Here is an 18,787-nt window from a genome sequence, read left to right on the forward strand (position 1 = left end):
GGCCAATCACAACTTGGATCCCGCTTCCTCAGGGCCGGCATGGGATTTCCGGTTTCTGGAGGAAGCTGCCGGGAAAAGCTCCGCGTTCAGTGCGCATCTGTTTGCGTTCGCTCAGCGCAGTGCCCTGCCCCGCAGCAAGTGAACTCTATGTCGTCGCGGCAGGCTCCAGAGGACGAGCAGGGAGGCGGCGATCCCCCAGGGGACCTCCGCAGCGTCCTGGTTACCAGCGTGCTCAACCTCGAGCCGCTAGACGAGGATCTGTTCAGGTAGCCGGCTGCATCTGGCTCGCATCCCCCCGGTTGGGACAGAGGCCTCTGATCTCGACTGCCGCCTCCGCGTTGCCCCCTGCTGATAGCCTCCTGGACGAGGATGGGTTCTGCGCGGGATGCAGGCTCTGCCGCGTCTGGGAGAGCAGACATGCCCTAGCTGCCCTAGCTTCGTCCCTCTGCGCGCCGGGTCTGCGCAGCCCTGCCACTAGGGAGGTCCTAGCAGTCTGGCATATAAAGTGGTGGCCTGAGACAGCCGCCTCAGCAGCCACCCTTGAGGAGTCAGTGTCCCTGGGGGAGCCAGCCCAGAAAGGGTGGTGACTTGTCCAAGTGCACGCAGTTGATCAGGTTTAAAACTTAAAAGCAGCTCCTTGCATACTGTCCTTTTCCTCTTACATACCTCGTTCCCTCCGCCACTGGGAGGGATCTAGTAGCTCATTGCTCTTTCCGAGGCCTCAGCCAGTTTCCTTCCAGATGCCACCTAAATGCTTTCTGTAGCTAGAGATTTAATAGTTTCTCGTCCTTCAAGGTTCCTACTGGCTTTTCAGAAACAATCTTAGGTGTTAACTTCCCTTCCCCCTACTTAATGAATTACAAATAACTTCCTGGAGGGCTACTTGGAATCCATTGTATTAAAAAATGTTAACTTAGGGCTGGGCTGGGTTCCTTGGTAGGAAGCTGGAGTTTCACTTCTGGGGTCTTAGTTTCTGCATCTGTTCACTGAAGGGTCAGACTGGAAGCCTGAGGGCTCTTAGAGTTCTAGATCTAGTTCCTGGAAGAACTGGACCGTCCAGGTGGCAGGCTTTAATGCAGTCCACCCCCAGTTCTTCCAGTTTGTCTTGGTCCCCTAAGATCCTTGACAGGCTTCTGCCGTATCCTTGAATACAGCATTAGAGGAAACACTGGACCTGGGGACAAAAGATGCAGAGACTGCTAGGATTGGTAGTATTTAAGTTGTGTCACCTTGCTCAAGTCCCTCTCCCTCTCTCTGATTCCTGTTCTCTTTATGTAAATAAGGGGATTGGTTCTTTAAGTGAAGCCCACAGAAGGGTTGAGCAGTGTTGAAGGCCTTGAAGTTCTATGTATGCTGTATGCAGAGTAAGGGTATTTGCCTGGAGGAAGGGTTCATGGCTTTCACCAGATTTCAGGAGGATCCCAGAGAGATCCTGCCCTATGGGCTTAATGATGGTTGCAGGATTTGGCCTCACGTTCTACCCAAGTATTTCCTGCTTTCTCCTCACCCCACAGAGGAAGACATTATTGGGTACCCACAACCCAGCGGCTGTTTGGAGGTCAGATTGTGGGCCAGGCCCTGGTGGCTGCAGCCAAGTCTGTGAGTGAAGATGTCCATGTGCACTCCCTGCACTGCTACTTTGTACGGGCAGGTAAACTATCTCCCCCCTTATCCCCAACCCATCCCTGATGGCCCAACAGCCACTTCTTACTGTATCTGGAGGGCTGACTGGGGAGAGGGAGGAAGGACAGTGGTTGGGGGGAGAGAAACTATTAGTTGATTCCCTTTAGGGGAGCCTAGAGGGACAAAGCCTGGGGCCAAGAAGAGTGTTGGACCTTACACCTCTTGAGATCACTGAGTGCTTGTTGATGTGAAAGTGTTGGGGTTTAGAGCAAATGGTCCAGAAAGAATTCTTGAGATGTCTTTGGTGCAAAAAGGTGGTTTTGTGTGTTTGTTTTTAAAGTTGTATTTTTGGGGTGGGGGGTTGCTTGCGTGGCACAGTCAGTTAAACTGCTGCCTTCAGCTCAGGTCATGATCCCAGGATCCTAGGATCAAGCCCCCCCCCCAAACTGGGCTCCCCGCTCAGCAGGGAGTCTGCTTCTCCGTCTCCCTCTGCCCCCTACCCTCATTGTGCTCCACTCTCTCAAATGAAGAAATAAAATCTAAAAAAGAAAAAAAAGAATAGAGTGTGGGGCAGGGGTGGGGCGGAGGCAGAGGGAGAATCTCAAGCAGACTGGGGTGTCCCTGAGATCCTGATCTGAGCGGAAATCAGGAGTTGGAGGCTTAACCAGCTGAGCCACCGAGGTGCCTCCAGAAAGGTGGTTTTAGGAGAGCATGGGGCAAGGCCGGTGAGCAGAAGGAGCTGCACTGGGGTTGTGATGAGTGACTGGGAGGCGGTTAGGGACAGCACAAGCCTCCAAGGTATTTTGGAAACAAGGTTTCCAGGAACCGGAGGGGGGCTAGCTCTTGTTAGGAAAAGGTCATTTATTACTGGCTAATAAAACCTTAGTCAGGAGACTCTTCAGATGTTTATCAGTGGGCCAAATGCTTGGAGGATGATTGCCAACCTGCATCTGGGGGGGTGGGTAGAGATAAAGGAAGTTTCCAGAGGAATTTCTATGTTTAAAGAAGACTTAAAGGGGTGGAGGTCTGGATAATAAGCTAAGATCGCCTTTTCTCTTTAGCAAAGTATTAACATTGAGGCCGCTGAGTTCCTAGAGGAATGTCACTCTGCCTGTTTCAAGGACTTGTCAGTGCATTGTTTGTAGTAAGGAAATTTAATTTCTTTTGCCTTTGTTTCCCACATTACTTGTTATCTGGCACAAATGACATAAGACTTTGTTGCTTAACTGCTCCCTGCAGGTTTTTGTGTATTCTCTCCACACCTTCTGGTGCCAAGCCCTGTACTGGATACTTGGAGAGGTGCTGTCACCTCTGCTAGGAGTTCACAGTAGGCAGCTTGGCTTGGAGAAGAGAGCACCAGCCTGCAAATCAAGAGACCTTGGGTGTGGTTTCAGCTTTGCCACTAACTCCTTAAGCAGTCTTTTTCTTTCTTTCTTTTTTTTTTTTTAAGACTTTATTTATGTATTTAATAGACAGAGATAACAATAGGCAGAGAGGCAGGCAGAGAGAGAGGTGGGGGAAGCAGGCTTCTGGCCGAGCAGAGAGCCCGATGTGGGGCTCGATCCCAGGACCCTGAGATCATGACCTGAGCCGAAGGCAGAGGCTTTAACCCACTGGGCCACCCAGGTGCCCCTCGCCAAGGAGTCTTGAATGAGGCTACCATCTACATCCTCACCAGGCTTGGTTCATCCCACCTGAAAAATGGAGAAGGGGAGGGTTCTGGAATGTTGCTGGTTTCCCATCAATGAGAACTGATACTCTTTCCAATGAGGAATTTATGGGAATAAGTAAAATTTGCATGATACGGAGCATAGCTATGTATGTTATCTTGTTACCTTGGTCCTGACAAGTCAACAGGAGGGGTGGGGATTCCTGCCACTATTCCAGAAGGAAATGGGGACCAGAAGAGGTTATGGAACCAGCTTCCTCAGTGCTCAGGGAGGCAGCACTGGGATTTAAACCTGATTGTGAGTCTTCAAGCTTCATACTCTACCCTCCTCCTTTGCTTTTCTCTTTTACTCTTGGGACGTAATTCCAAACCATGAGAGAGCTACCGGATTTTGGGGGAAGGATCCTTTTCCTTGGAAGGTCTCTATCCAGGGCAGCATAAAATGAGGCATGCCCACGCTACTATTTCAAAATAATCGTAAATCATTTGTGTCCCTACCTGCTTCTTAAAGGCTGCAGCTTTTCAGTATATATTGAATAATTGGCAACTCTTACAGGACTATTAAATAGAAGTCAGGGGACAGGAGACTAGTAGTAACAGGATTTAGGAAAAATGATTGTGTTAAAAAAAAAAAAACTAGGCTAAGGCATATTGTTACAGTTTTGTAAAGTTTGTTCTGAGCTTCTTTGCAGCACTGCAAAAAGGGAAGCTCTCTTGCAAGTGTGAGATGTGACCTCCCAGGGGGTCCAATGATGATATTTCCATATTTTTAAATAAAAGAGGCTGGGATGGGTGTGGTTGTCCTTGGCTATTTATCATATCAGTTCTTTTTTTAAAAATCCGGGATAGAATGATAGTTTTTTTTTTTTTTTTTTCCAGGTAGTGCTCTGCAGATAAAGAAGAATGTAGTACAGGGGTCGTCTGATTTGAGATAGGTGTAGAGCTTGGCAAATGAAGAGTATAGAGTCATCAAACATTTTGCAAAGGGCCAGATAAAAAGTAGTTTGTGTTTTGGAGCACTTGGCCGGCTCAGTCAGTGGAGCAGATGACTCTTGATCTCAGGGTCATGAGTTCGAGCCCCATTTGGGCCCGGAGCCTCCTTTAAAAAACTATTTTAGGTTTTGAGGGCAAAAGCAACAGACAATATGTAAAAACAAAGGGGGGGGAGGGGCTTGTGTATAGTTAAAAAATGTTATTAATGGCATCAATTTCCTCATCTATTCAATGGGGGAAAAAACCCTTTGTATAACTATTGTGAGACCCACTTGAGAAAACCTGATTTAGTGTCTTTATTTTTTTTTTTCTTCAAGATTTTGATTAATTATTTGACAGAGAGACACAGCGAGAGAGGGAACACAAGCAGGGGAAGTGGGAGAGGGAGAAGCCGGCTTCCCGCAGAGCAGGATGCCCGATGCAGATGGAGGGCTTGATCCCAGGACCCTGGGATCAGGTGCCCCCCCACCCCCACTTTTTTTTTTTTTTCTTAAGATTTATTTATTTTAGAGAACCTGCTGGGTGGGAGGAGGGGCAAAAGTTGAGAATTCTCCAGAAGGCTCCCTACTGAGGGTCAAGCCTCATTTTTGGGGTTGGGGGGGTGGGGGCTCGATCTCAGGACCTTGAGATCATGATCTGAGCTGAAACCCATTCAGAGCCTTAACCAACTGAGCCATCCAGGTACCCTGACCCACCTTAATTTCTAATGCCACCTGGAACCCAGAAATCACTCCGCAACTGTTTGACCCTTCCTTCAATATATTCCAGGGCCTACCTGCTCTGTTCCAATAAAAATCTCCAAGAACAGGTCTGGAACTCATTCACACTGAAAGGTATATCACTAGTATCTAGAAGTACTATGTATTAGCTACAGCCAAATACTAGATTAGAGCCTTTTTTCTTTTCTTTTCTTTTCAAGATTTTATTTGAGAGAGTGAGCACGAGCAGGGGGAGAAGCAGAGGACGAGGGAGAAGCAGGCTCTCTCCCTTCTGAGCAGCAAACCCAACAGGGGGCTCCATCCCAGGACTCTGGGATCATTACCTGAGCCGAAGGCAGATGCTTAAGTGACTGATCCTCTCAGGCGCCCCATTTTTATTTCCCTTTTAAAGTTTGTTGGTAGGGAAAGAAGAGTTCCTTGCCAGCCCCTGATATCAGACTGCACATGTAACTGTATCCAAGATGTGCAGTCTTGGGAATCCCTTCCTAAAGGCCTGAAGACCTTGAGGGGCCTCCATTCTGATAAAATGGCCCTTTGGCAACGCTGACCAGCAGGTTGCTGAGCAAACCAGCCAGTTTTGGATAGTGATACTCTTTGCTGTTGAATGAGCCTCTGGTGCCTGGTTGGCTCCCCATTTGGATGATGATGGAGGAAGCTCACTGGTTGGGACCTGCTTCCTTCATCTGAATATTGAATATCGTCCCTAAGATGTCTCACTACCAAGGTATCAGAGTTCTCCAGCATCAGCCTGAATCAGACACAGAAGGACTTCAGAGACACCAAGGAAACTCCTCCTAGAAACCTTTCTGACTGGTTTTTTGAGGGCTAGCTAATAGGCCTCAACCCAGGGCCAGTGACTTCCATTCTACCCTGGCGATGCAGACACTCAAAAGAGAAGGGCCAAGTGACTGTTGTTTGCATCTAGAATGAAGTGACTGACTGGCAGCAGGCTTTTCCTAAGAAAATGAAGAGTCAAACAGATAATGGCCAGACCATATATAAAAATAGAACTCTGGGCTGCCCAAGTAGCTCAGTCAAGGGTGTGTCTGACTTGGTTTTTGGCTCAGGTCATGATCTCCTGGCTTGTGAGATCAAGCCCCAAGTTGGGCTCTGCACTCAGCAGGGAGTCTGCTTGAAGACACTCTCCTTCTGCCCTTGCCCCCCAAATAAAAACATCTTAAAAAAAACAAAACAAAACACCAGAACTCTGGAAGCCAATCAATCTACTGTCTACACATCAGACTTCCAGGAAATCAGGCCGCCATCTCTGGCAACCAGACCAGGCAGCCAGACCATAACCCCTGTTAACAGTCAGCCCTAAACACCAAAGACTGGACTAACAGCTGATAGCTTCCCTGAGTTTTGTCCCCACTTCCAACTTAGGACCAACCAGAGAAAGCCAGATACGCGCACCTACCCAGTTACAGAGATTGCCTGCTTCTAGTTCACTTCCCTGCACACTCCCCATGCCCGCAGCCTCCTGGCGTGCCAGAGTCCATCTTTCTTCACGGTAATGCTTTTCTGCTCCTCTGCCTGCCTTTGAGTTTCTGCCAAACATAAGCGACGGTGACGGACTCCCTTGCTAGACTAAACTCCGAATAAATAGCTTTCGCTTGTTCTAAAGTGAACAGACAAAAAGGCGCAGGCCAGAGTTGCTGACCTCTGATCTAGAAGATTAGTCCTAGACTCATGACAAGGTTCCAGTCAATAGATGAGACCAGACAAAAGCTGGGATTATTTTCTTTCACAAACACGGGGAGCACTTGACTGTGGCTGGACGTTATTCTGAACACTTTACAACTCTAACTGAATTCTCCTTAAGATCCTGAGAGGTATGATCCCTATTTTACAGATGGGCAAACTGCTCAGAGATTTTCCCGAGGCCACACGGCTAGTGGCTAGTGAGTGGCTTGGCCAGGATGTGAATGGAGGGAATGTCCCCCTGCTCCGGGCTGTGGAAGGAGAGGCGCTCCGTGTTTCCTGGGGAACCTGAGGACAGGCTCTGCTATCCTTATTGCATCCCTAGTCCCTGGGCCATAGCAGGCCTCAGTCAGGGGCTACCGGGCAGAAAAGGAATAGAGAAGGAGTAGCGGAGGTACCTGTCCAGCCGTGGGGATGACGACCGCCCATACGGGGCTCTCTCAGACTCACCATGTCACTTGTGCCCACTGCAGGGGACCCCAAGGTGCCGGTGCTGTACCAGGTGGAGCGGACGCGGACAGGGACGAGCTTCTCGGTGCGCTCCGTGAAGGCCGTGCAGCACGGCAGGCCCATTTTCATCTGCCAGGCCTCCTTCCAGCAGGCCCAGCCCAGCCCCGTGCGGCACCAGTTCTCCATGCCCAGCGTGCCCCCGCCTGAAGAGCTGCTGGACCACGAGGCCCTCATCGACCAGTATTTAAGGTGAGAGAGCAGGAGGCTCCGGGACACCTGCAGTTGTCACCTGGGAGTGGGTCATGGAATCCTTTAGTGGGTCTTGACCGGCATTTAAAAAAATACAGGTATTAGAGTGTATTGTGTGTAGTCAGGGTCAGCCCCCTTTCCTGAAGCTTGAGCTTCAGTTGTGTGCGTCTGTGGTGTGCGTGTGTCTCTGCGCATGGGCGAGCATGTCGGGTCGTGAAAGTGCAGAGCTTCTGATTCGGCCGGGTCAGGTACTGTTACAGCTTTCCTGGCTATTAAAATTCAGACACACTTCTGTGATCACTTGCTACGTAGCTCTCCAAACCCTGAGTGGCCCTTCTGCTCCTCTGGGGTCACTCGTGATCCGGCACCCTCGCAGGTAATGCCTGGCGTGTGATGGTCCCTGCTGCCTTTGCCTTAGTGTGTGTTCAATATTTGAATATCACCTGGTGAAATACCTTTCTCTCTCTTGGATCGCAGCCAGTAAAGTTGGGAACATTGTGGGGCAGGGGAGAGGGCTCTGGGTCCCGACACAGGATGGACACAGGAACTCTGGCCAGGTCTGTGTCTCTGTTAATGTTCCCCTGCTGTGTGACTTTGCCTGGCTCTCCACCCTGCCTCTCAGAGTCCTGCTTTACCTAAAAATCTGGAATGGTCACATCTGTCCTGCCACTTCACAGCTGCATCCCAAGGAGAGCTCCCCTGGCTCGTGCCGCCTGCTGGGAAGGCAGCAGAGCACCGATGGGATAGAATGGGTGTGATCTTTAGGTAAAGGCCCAGATTCAATTGTAGACCCTTGTTTCTGCTAGCTGTGTGAGTTTGGGCAAGTTGCTTTCCCACTCTGAGCCTCTGCTCGCAGGTACCACGGTGCTAATCGTGATTCCTACCTCACAAAGCTGCTATGAGGATTAAGTGAGGTAAGAGATGATAAGTAACTCGGTGAAAGCTCAGTGAATTGTAGTTTTAGCGCTGCCCACAGAGAGGAGTGGGCACAGGGCCTGGTCTGCTGTCAGCGCTCCCAGATGTTCACTGAAATGAAAGGAGAACATTGTTCTTAGAGGTCCCTGATTCTAGAGCTATGCTGTCCAGCTAGGAAGTCACTACCACATGGGGCTATATTAACGTAACATTAAATAGAATGAACAATTCTGTCGTCCCACTAGCCACACCCCAAGCACTCAGTAGCCTCATGTGGCTAGCGACTTCCCAGTGGGAAGTGTAGGTACAGAATGTCCCACCATCACATAAGGTCTGTGGGACCGTGCCCTAGAAGGGGGGGGGCTGAAAATGGAAACCCCAGTGAAGAGCGCTCAGGGCGGTTGTTACCAGGGCGGAGGGACTTCCCTGGAGATGGGCGCCCCCCCTCCCCCACACACTGGGAACGCGGTTTTCCCAATTGCTTAGGGTTCGGTTGGTCGGTCTGAGTTGCTCAGCCTGCTTCCTGAAAGCGGAGAATAGCGAAGTGGGTCAAAGCCTGAAACATGGAGCCAGACTGCCTGGGTCCACGTGCTGCCTTCCCCACTGCCGGAGCAAGCTCCTGGAACTCCCAGTGCTTATTTCAGGTCAGTTCTCCCACGGGGGTGATGACAGCACTGTGTCGCCACAGGGTTGTCGTGACGAGGTCATGTGTGCTTTAGAAGCAGGCCTGTGGTAGGGTCCGCCTTGCCACTCTGAAGTGTTAGAGGAGGTAGGTGGCCGTCACCAGCTCCATTTTGCAGATGGGAAGAGAAGCTGGCACAGGGCCACAGGGCGCCTAAGTGGCAGAGAAAGGAGTCAGACACTGTGCTCTTCTGCCTGTCAGACGGGAGGGGAGCTGTGGGGAAAAATCAGGACTCCCTGTGGAGGAATGAGGGGGTCACAGAGGCAGCTCAGAGAGGCTCTCCCTTTCCCCTTTACTTTCAGGGATCCCAGCCTCCAAGAGAAGTACCGAGTGGGACTGAACCGAATTGCTGCCAAGGAGGTCCCCATTGAGATCAGGCCGGTAAAGCCACCTGCCCTGAATCAGCTGCAGAGCCTGGAGCCCAAACAGATGTTCTGGGTGCGAGCCCGGGGCCATATTGGTAAGAGGACCCGGAGGACTGAGGCTAGGCGTGCTCTTTGTGGCACGGGGCGTGTTAATTCCCCTCTCTGGGGCTGTTTCCTTGTCCGTGTGATGGGGAAGTAGCTTCTCACCAGGACTCTTTCTGCTGCCTGCATGGGGATAAAAGGGATGGTGACTATAATAATCCTCATGGAGCCCTTTCTGGGGAAGACCAGGCACCTTGCTGAGGTTCTCCTCTAGGACTCCTGCTAACCATATGGCCTCTGTGCAGGCTGGAAGAAGACACTCCCTTGGAGGGCTCATTGTGGGAGACTTAGGGAGCGAAGACTGGATTTCAGTCCTCACTTAGCGCTGCCCTCTGCCCATCCCTGCCTCCTTTGTCAGATGGCGTGTGCGCGCGTGCACACACACACACACACACACACACACCCCTCAGGCCAGGCCCCCTCATGCAGCAAACACTTACACATCTGTGCACGGCAGCCCCCTCTGCCTGCCTCCCCGCAGGTCCTGAGCTGTGAAGCCCAGGAGCCTGGGGCTGATGGGCCCGCACGCATTGCAGGGGAGGGCGACATGAAGATGCACTGCTGTGTGGCCGCCTACATCTCGGACTATGCCTTCCTGGGCACAGCCATGCTGCCCCACCAGTGGCGGCACAAGGTGCGCTTCATGGTCTCCTTGGACCACTCCATGTGGTTCCATACCCCCTTCCGAGCGGACCACTGGATGCTGTATGAGTGTGAGAGCCCCTGGGCTGGTGAGTATGGGGCCACGGGGGACAAGGGGGCTCATGGGAGGGGGGTGTGGGGAGGGCAGGAAGCCTGCTTTCTCAGGCGATCCTGTGGGGCACCACCCATCACTTCCTCTCCTAGCCCCCTAGTCTCTGGCATTGTTGTCTTCAAAATGACAGCATGAGGCTCGAGAGGGGACACCTGCTAAGCTTAATTTCTATAGCCTGCAGGGAGTATCAGAGACCCAGGTCTAGGCCCAGAAGCACTGCAGATTCTCTGTGTGATCCCGGACCAGTCCCAGCTCCTCTCTGAGCCTCAGTTTCCCCATCTAAACAAATAGGGTCACATAGAGCAGTGGTATCTGAACGTGGTGGCATGTCAGCCAGCCAGTTGGGGGAGCCTTTCCAAAACAGATACTCAGGTTCCACCCCCAAGATTCTGACTCAGCAGGTCTTGGATGAAATCCAGGAAACTATTTTTTAAGCAGCTCCCTTGAGCAATAGTGCAGATTAACCAACCTGAGTGGGGGTCAGGGCCCTCCATAGTCTCTAAGAGCTCCGCTACTTAGGATACTCATGGTGTGCAGAGAAGCCCAGACTTGTTCATCAGTGTCTAGTCTCAGAGCCCTGGGCTCCTTTCCAGGCAAGTATACTTCAGATGAAGAAAAGCCTTGCTCTGTAAAACAGGGACAGAACGAAGGGAATCTCTCTTCAGGGAAGGGGGAGTCTCCAGCACCAAGAGTGTTGCAACACAAGATCAGCAACCTTGTGGTTAGAACACCTGGCTTCGGGTTTGGCCGGCTTCTTATGGCCCAGGGCCTGAGGCTCCCTGGACTTCGGTGTCTTCATCTGGAAAATGGGCCTGCTTCACTTGGCCACTATGAGAACTAAGTGAGCTCTACTCTGTGTAAGGGAGACCAGCAGCTCCCTCTGGAACCTTCCATTCAGGCCCACTGCTAGCAAAGAAGTGTTCAGGCTGGGAGGGTGGCCAGATGTGACGGCCCCAGGTCCTCCCCACACGCCCTATTTCCGGATAGGGGTGAGGATGGGTTTTTATTTGTTTGTTTTGTGAATTGCCACCCTGGAGCACCCAGTTTGATTCATTAGAAAGGGAACTGCTGGGTTCCCTACCCTAAGTAGCCAGAGTGGGGACGGATCTACTTAGCCAAGCAGCTGACCTGAGACTGTCCTCAGAATTCTTCCCCCTGTGAGCTTTTTGAGGAAGCCACTGGATATGTGAAAGTGCTTTCAAACTGTCAAGTGGGGTTCCCTTAGGAGTTAGCCGCAGGGACCATCCCCAATAGGCTCATAAAGGGGCACTTAGAGACTGGGAGAGGCCACAACACTCGATGTGCCCCTGGACGGGGCAGCCAGAGCAGCTGCACATTTTCCAAGAAGCATTGTCTGGCCGGGCTCTGAAGGAGAGAGAAGGCCGTTCTCACCCTTCCCCTCACCCGCAGGTGGCTCCCGGGGGCTGGTCCAAGGGCGGCTGTGGCGTCGGGACGGTGTCCTTGCTGTGTCCTGTGCCCAGGAGGGCGTGATCCGAGTGAAGCCCTGGGACTCAGAGAGCAAGCTGTAGCCAGAGGGACCAGCTTGGCCTGGGGCTTCAAGGGTCACCCTTCTCCTCCCAACACCTTACAGTCAAGGGCGGGACCTTCTATCCCCAAACCCAATAAAAAGAGACGAATACCACTGGAGCTGCGGGCCTTTAATTCCCCTGGGCCAGACGGCAGCCCTACTCCAGGACTCCCAAGGAAGAGTCCCTAACCCTCGGGCCAAGGAAGAGGTAACATTGACCTACCCTGGGGCATAGTCCCCAGACATTCATGAGCTGGAGAGGCTGCATCAGACTTCCTCCCTGTGCCACCCCAGGGCAACCCTGGCCGAAGCTTGTCCTAAGCTCCGCTGGACAGAAGGAATGTTTCCTTGGTTTGCTACAAGTTCCTTGTAGGACTTCTAGGGGTTCCCAGCACTCCCTACAGCTTCCCAACTGCTATTCATGCCCTCCTTGCCCACCCGCCATCCCCGGGGCGGTGCCTCTCCCCACAGTGGCCTTAAGTCTAGGCAAAGTCAGTCCAGTTCCTCCTTGATAAGCAATTCTTTGAGACTGGGGGGTGGCGTGGGGGTCAGGCCTGCCTCCTGCAGGGCCTGGAGTCGGGCCTCTGTTTGGCGTTTGTCCAGGCCCAGGCGCCAGGAGAGCCGGACGTGGGCTTCCAGAAAGGGTGCCAACAGAGGGTGGGGGTTCTTGTCCCCCAGCAGTTGCAAGGCCCTCTCACAACACGCCCGGGCCTCCCCAGGGTTCTCCAGCTCCTGGTGGCACACAGCCAGCCCAGCCAGGGTCAGCAGTGGGCGGTCTGGGCCCACGGGGGTGCCTAGTTGGGTCTGCAGCCGCCAGGCATTGGCCCAGAGCGCCAAAGCCTCATGATAGAGGCCAGTGCAGGTGAGGCTCTGCGCCCGCCGCAGCTCGGGCAGCACAAAGAAGTCCTGCAGGTCCGGGGCACGGCGCAGCTCAGGCACTGCCTGTAAGTGGCTCAGAAACTGCTCGAAGGCCCGGCTCCGGCGGGCGATGGTCTCTGCGGTAAAATTCCGGCGCAGGCGCTTCCGGGGGAATGAGATGGCAGCCATGGGGCCCCGGAACTGTCGCTGCAGGTTTCGATGCAGCCGCTCAAAGTCCGAGTAGCGGCGAGAGATCTGGGCTGGCTGGCGATCGGGTGGCCCCGGGCCCATCACGGCGAGGGTGTAGAGCTGCAGGGAGGGTGGGGTCAGTGCAGGTGTGAGTTGGCCGTGTGCCCCTTCCCTCCCCATACCCACACCTCAAGCTGCATCCCCCCACTTCTTCCTTGGCCCCTGAGACTGGGCCCAGGAGGGTGGGAGCTGCTGGGGCAGCAGCCAGGGAGCCCAGTCCCATCTTACCTGAGGCTCGTCTGAAATGACCCAGGCCCAAGGCAGCAAGGGGAGAGAAAGACAGAGATGAGCTTCAGTGCCTAGACCACCCCTTTTGCCCTTTCAGGGAGCACTCCCTTCCCATAGGGCAGTTAGCTCTTCGGACAGCCCCTCTGGTAAACCAGCTGGGAGCTGAAGCCCAGGCCGATCTCTTGGGCCACTGAACCAACCTTCAAGACCAGCTTGGACTTTGTTCCGCTCTGGAAACAGAGCCCCCACATCCTTAGTCAGGTTATTCCAAAGCAGACCTGGAGGACAGGTCTTCAGATAGACCAAGGAGTGAGAGGGCATCGGGGCACAGCCCCCAGTCAGCTACTCCCTTGCAGTGTGTTGTCAAGCAAGGCAGTACGCCCATGGGTCTTGCTGTCCTCTATAGTGAGCGAAGCGGTGACCTAGGTCAGTGTCCCCTCACATGTGGGATGCGTATAAGTAAATGTTGGGCCCGAGATTCTAGGTGGTTGGTACTAGAGTAAATAACACTGAAGTGGAGACAGGAGGTGGCCCCCCTCCCCTTGCCGAGTACCCCTTGAATCCTGACTACAGGTTGAGAAGCTCTTAGCTTGGTTTTTTGAAACGCACTTTTCCAACACTTCTCATATCCCCTTTCAGAAAAGACCCAGAAAGCAAATCTCAGGTCTGGGCCTTCAGGCAACAGGATTTGTCCAGGGTTTTAATGACATGGTTTCATTTTCACTGCTTTTATTGTATTTAATTAATTAATTTTTATGGTTGTCTTTATGGCAAACAAGCCTTTCCACATACAGTACTGCTTTGAAGTCTTTTGAACTTATTTACGAAAAAAAAATAGGTTTACTTAAAAATGTTAAGCAAGGAATGGTACAGTAGCATTTAGTTAGGACGAGAATCATGAAGGTGGTCCTGGAATGAGTGATGTTTGAGAAACGCTGATCAAGATGACCATGAAGCTGCCCTCGGGCCTGAGGATCCGCACATAGATTAATCTGTAATAATGCTGACCCACCAGGTTTGAAAAGTGGGATTTGTTAAGCATGGGATGTTGAAGCACCAAACCTGGACTTTTCTCTCGAATTTGTTCTGTGAAATTGCCAATATTGTAGCCACCTCTGGCCTATTTTATACTTCTCTTCAAGATTCAGTGGACATTAATACTAAGGATTAAAAGATTTTACCTTAAAAAAGTTTATTTTACTCCCGCTCAGTTCTGCATTCCCAAAAAATACTGGCTGCAAAAACTTTTTTTTTTTTTTTTTAAAGGAACAGTTATCAACATTCCAGGAAACCAGTTTCCTTCAAAATATACTTCAGGAAGCATTGTCTAAAATGACCCCTTATATTCATGTAGCTTTTACTTTAAATATTTGGCAAAAAGGAAACATTTTATATCCATTATTTCATCTGACCTTTGTAATGTCCTGCCAAGATGGGTAAGAATGACTATAGCTCCATTAACTGAGCACCGGCCCCCGCCATGATGTGCTGTGCTGGGCACTTTACTATGGAGCACAGCAAGGAGGGAGCTCCTGACTCTGACAACCAAGGAAGCAGGCTACAAGAGAGGCAAAGGGCTCTAAGACTTCCCCTAAGTCACATAGCTGCTAAATGGTCCAGCTGGGATTCAAACCCAGGCCCGCCTAATTCCAGAGCCCCGGCTTTCAACCCCACCCCAGGAATAAAGGGGACTTGCCTCTCCAGACATGGGCCAGAGCATATCCGGCCATACTGCTCTATCTTGTCATTCTCTTCCTAGAATCACCCAGTACTTCCCTGCTGCCTGGCTGTTCCTGAGGGTCCTTTTCCCAGTACATGAGGCCTGGCTGGGACCTTCGCCACTTAAGACTAGATCAGAGTCGATCCCTGCTCAAATTGGAGCAGTCACCCCATAGGCGAGGCCTTTGTTTACTCACAGCGCAGAAAGGAATGAAGAGGCCCAGATGTGGGGCAGTGCTCCAGGCCCTTTTGCCTGCTGAGTCAGAAACGGAGGAGGGTGGTGAAGATGAGGGAGGTCTGAGTCTGCCAGGACCGGCCAGGTCAGGCTGGGTTTCAGGACCTGGCAGACCTCATTCTCCCATGTCAGTTTCTCCTTTCCACGGGCAAAACGAGACTCCAAGGCCTTCCCCTTGCTCTTCAACTCAACACCATTTACCCCCTAAACCTAACCCTCAGAACAAGATTATTGTGTACAGTGTGGGTGCCCAGGGATTGATTGACCTGGGGTATAAGGCCCTAGACGCCAGACATTTTCAAGCCAGAGTTAAGTCATAATAGTAGTTACCATTTTATCAAGCACTTCATAATGCCAGGCACAGTGCTAAGGGCTCTCTGCGCACTCATTTAATTTCTTCAACAATCCTCTGCATTATTTCCCACTCCTCAGATGAAGAAATAGGGTCATCAAAGTTACACAACTCACTCAATGTCAAACAGCTGATAATTGGGGTCTGAATCAAGGTCTGGATTCAAAACCCATTTTTTTTTAACTACTCACCAATGCAACTTGGGTCTCAGGTCTGACCCAGATAATAATCTTTCTTGTATATCTTGTATTTTGCTACAGTTTGCAAAACCTGGGGGAAGGGGAGCCCACACGGCAGTTCTCTTAGTCTCAAAACCAGGTTGGGGAGGCAGATCCATAATCCCTCAGAAAGCTAAGTCATCTGCCCAAGCACTTGATCAAATTACATCCCTTTTCTGACCTCAGTTTCCCCATTCCTAAAATAGATTGACCATGTATCAAGTTGGGACGTTGGGAGTTTTCCCTACTTTCTCTTAGCCAGACTTTTAGACTCACAGCCCAGGGGTTCCTGGACCTTCACTCACCACGTACTTGGAGGGTGGGTCCTTGACCACGTTGGCGCTGGTCACCTCGAAGAGCAGCCGCTGGGGCACCAGGGTGTTCCGGGACTTCTTCCAGAAATCCTGCAACTGCCTTGCCAGCGGCTGACTGCCCCGCTGCCCATCAGGTGGAGAGCTCCGATCTGCAAGGGCACACAACCAGTCACATCAATGGGCCTGGGGCTGAGGGTCACATAAACCACGTGTGGCGACCTCACTCATACACCCAACAGGTGAGACAGGCTTTATTTCCATCTGACATAATGGAAACTGAGGGACAGAGAGGGACCAGGTGCCAAACACCATGCGTGGCAGACAGTGGGCTCTAAATATTTCCACCCCAAAACATCGCTAGCACATTATTACGATTTGTATCCCAGACGCTGTACATTTAATGCCCCCAGCAACCCCGAGATGGGAATGATTTTCCTCATTTGACACAAGGGAAAACTTGGCTCCGAGAGGTGTTGTGACTCTCTCAAGGTCACACAGCCAAGAAATGGCTGGGGAACAGGTCTGGGGTGGAGGCCTAACCGAGCCCCAGGGTTCCCGCCTCGGTCTTCGGCAACTCGGCAACTCGCCTGCATCTTCTCCCGACGCCCCATCCCCGGAGGGCAGCGAGTCGGGGCCAACCTCCCCGTCGTCCTCGTCGTCCTCCTCCTCTTCGTCCTCGGCGCTGGTGAAGCTGAGGGTGCCGCTGAGGCGGGAGGACAGGCCCTCGGCGTCATCATCCTCCAGCTCCGAGCTCTCCGGGAACTGCTCGGCCTCCGGACCGGTCGCTGCCTCCCCGGGGTTGTCGCCGGCTAGGGCGTGCCGCAGCCGGTGCAGGAGCCGCGAAGCCATGGCACCCTGGGGGGAGCCCGACACTGGGGCCTGGGCGTGGGCGGGAGGGAGACCCCGGGCCCCGCGCTGGGAGGAGGGGCGGGGCCCAGCCGGCGGAGGGAGGGGCGCCGCGGAGGCCCCGCCCCAGCCGGTTGGGGGTCCTACGAGGCCCGGGCGTTGCCTGGAGTCGCACCCTCCCTCCGCAGTATTCTAGGGCCGCGCTTTTCCCGGGATAGGCCGGGACCCCCCCCCTCGTCTCTTTCGCCTGCTGGCGCGTCTCTCCCTCCCGCGCCCCGCGGTGTGCTCAGGGGCGCGCCATCCCCCGGGGTCCGGGGTGCAGCCCCGGCAGCTTACCGAGGCCGGCCCGGCTTCGCCGGGCCCAGGCCGCACACAGCGCCGCTGCGGCCGCTTCCTGCCGCCGCCCCGCCCCCGGCCCCGCCCGCTCCCCGGAGCCTCCCGGGAATCCCGGGCCCTCCGCTCCGGGAGGGACTTGGGAATCCTGGGTAGGCCTGGGCGAGCCCCAGCCTCCTGCGGGATCGTACCCAATCCGCAGGGGCTCGCACCTTCCGCAAATCCTCCCACCGTCCCGAAGACCCAGTCTGTCCCGGCTGCCCCCGCTCTATCCCACAGTCTCCATCCAGCGCTCTAACTTTCCAAAGTCATGCCACAGTGGAAAGCCCATCTCGCTGGTGAAAAAATCGAGGCCAAGGAAGACCTATTATCTGAGTTGGAATCTGACGTCGAGCCTGGAGCCTAGGTTCAAGTAATACTAGTACTAATTTTGCAGTCCTTAAGGACCTTGATCCCAGTGCCTGGCGCTGAGCAGAGGCTGACAAATTGATCAGCTACATAGTTATCGTTATTCCTCCAGTGCTCACAGGTTCTTTGCAATCTCTACTGGAGCCTCGCACATAGGAAGTAGCAGACGAGGAAGTGAGATCCAGAAAGGCAGACTGACTTGCCCGAAGTCACACAGCTTGCCAGTGGTTTTTGAGTGTGGGACCTTGCAGCCTACCTCTCCTGAGTTCCTCATTCTGTTTTTTTTCCCACACAGAAGGCCTGGCAATCTCAGCAGCTCCTCTGAAAGGCTGGCTGTGTTTTATCTTTTACCCGGAGGGCAGCCGTGGGTCAGGAAGAATTTATTGCCGCTTCCTGTCAAAAGGCCTTGCTGTCCTCCAATCCGGCAAATAAGATCTCTCTGACAATCCTTCCTACCCTTTTTGAACAGCCCAGGAGAGGTGGGGGAAGTAGCTTTGAATGGGAAACACACTCCCTGCTCTGCTATGCACAAAGGTTCCACCGTGACCTACATCCTGTTATAGGCGTTTTCTGTGGGGCCACACACAGCTCACACTCACATCTTGAGGAAGGGGGCTGTTATCAGATAATAATGGCCCATTTTCAGGATGAAGAGACAAACTGACTTTCCCAAAATCCAGTGCTAGGAAATAGAGGAGCTGGGATCTATGCCCAAAGTCCACGCTACTCTTCATTCAGCTTAGCAGTAGGGTGTGGGGGCAAAAAAGGACACACTTCATTCCTTAATTCATTCAACACTCACTCATTCACTGAACACCAAACAATATTAACTTGTGTTTGGGCCTATGTCTCTCAAGTCTGTGTACAAAGCAGGGGCTCATAAAACCATGGGCCGTCAGAAATCTGGTCTGGTACCTGTATTTTACAGAAGGGGAAGGGACCTACCTTGGGTCTTACAAATAGGATGAGAACTAGGTTTCCTGAAGTCTTGTATTCTCCACTCTCCTTGGATTCTGTTTTTTTTTTTTTTTAAAGGTTTTATTTATTTATTTGACAGACGGAGATCACAGAGAAGCAGGCAGAGAGAGAGGAGGAAGCAGGCTCCCTGCTGAGCAGAGAGCCCTATGTGGGGCTCGATCCCAGGACCCTGGGATCATGACCTGAGCCGAAGGCAGAGGCTTTAACCCACTGAGCCACCCAGGTGCCCCTCCTCGGATTCTGTATAGTATCTCCCCACAGCTGTCCTGAGAGATGGTCATTAATTTCCTGGTTGCATA

The 18,787-nt window shown here is 52.6% G+C and overlaps 2 protein-coding genes across 3 annotated transcripts; one reads left to right on the forward strand and one right to left on the reverse strand.

Moving 5' to 3' along the window:
- Positions 1-19: 19 nt before the first annotated feature.
- ACOT8 (acyl-CoA thioesterase 8) lies at positions 20-11,869 on the forward strand. The gene is made up of 6 exons (XM_044262946.1): positions 20-266; positions 1,515-1,651; positions 7,179-7,404; positions 9,304-9,461; positions 10,005-10,199; positions 11,633-11,869. Exons 1-6 carry the CDS (start codon positions 40-42, stop codon positions 11,749-11,751), a joined length of 1,062 nt encoding a protein of 353 aa, XP_044118881.1. The 5' UTR covers positions 20-39; the 3' UTR covers positions 11,752-11,869.
- Positions 11,866-17,136, reverse strand: SNX21 (sorting nexin family member 21). 2 transcript variants are annotated; one of them, XM_044262947.1, is made up of 4 exons: positions 17,106-17,136; positions 16,511-16,778; positions 15,915-16,072; positions 11,866-12,917 (listed from the first exon to the last, which is right to left on the reverse strand). In XM_044262947.1, the coding sequence occupies exons 2-4, from the start codon at positions 16,770-16,772 to the stop codon at positions 12,243-12,245; spliced, it is 1,095 nt and encodes a 364-aa protein (XP_044118882.1). In that variant the 5' UTR covers positions 16,773-16,778; positions 17,106-17,136; the 3' UTR covers positions 11,866-12,242. The 2 variants fall into 2 exon arrangements, with proteins under 2 accessions (XP_044118882.1, XP_044118883.1); XM_044262948.1 differs by lacking the exon at positions 17,106-17,136 and having other exon boundaries at positions 12,812-12,917; positions 15,922-16,072; positions 16,511-16,955.
- Between the last annotated feature and the right edge of the window lie 1,651 nt (positions 17,137-18,787).

Source organism: Neovison vison, chromosome 8, assembly GCF_020171115.1.
Source record: "Neovison vison isolate M4711 chromosome 8, ASM_NN_V1, whole genome shotgun sequence".
NCBI classification, from domain to species: Eukaryota; Metazoa; Chordata; class Mammalia; order Carnivora; family Mustelidae; genus Neogale; species Neogale vison.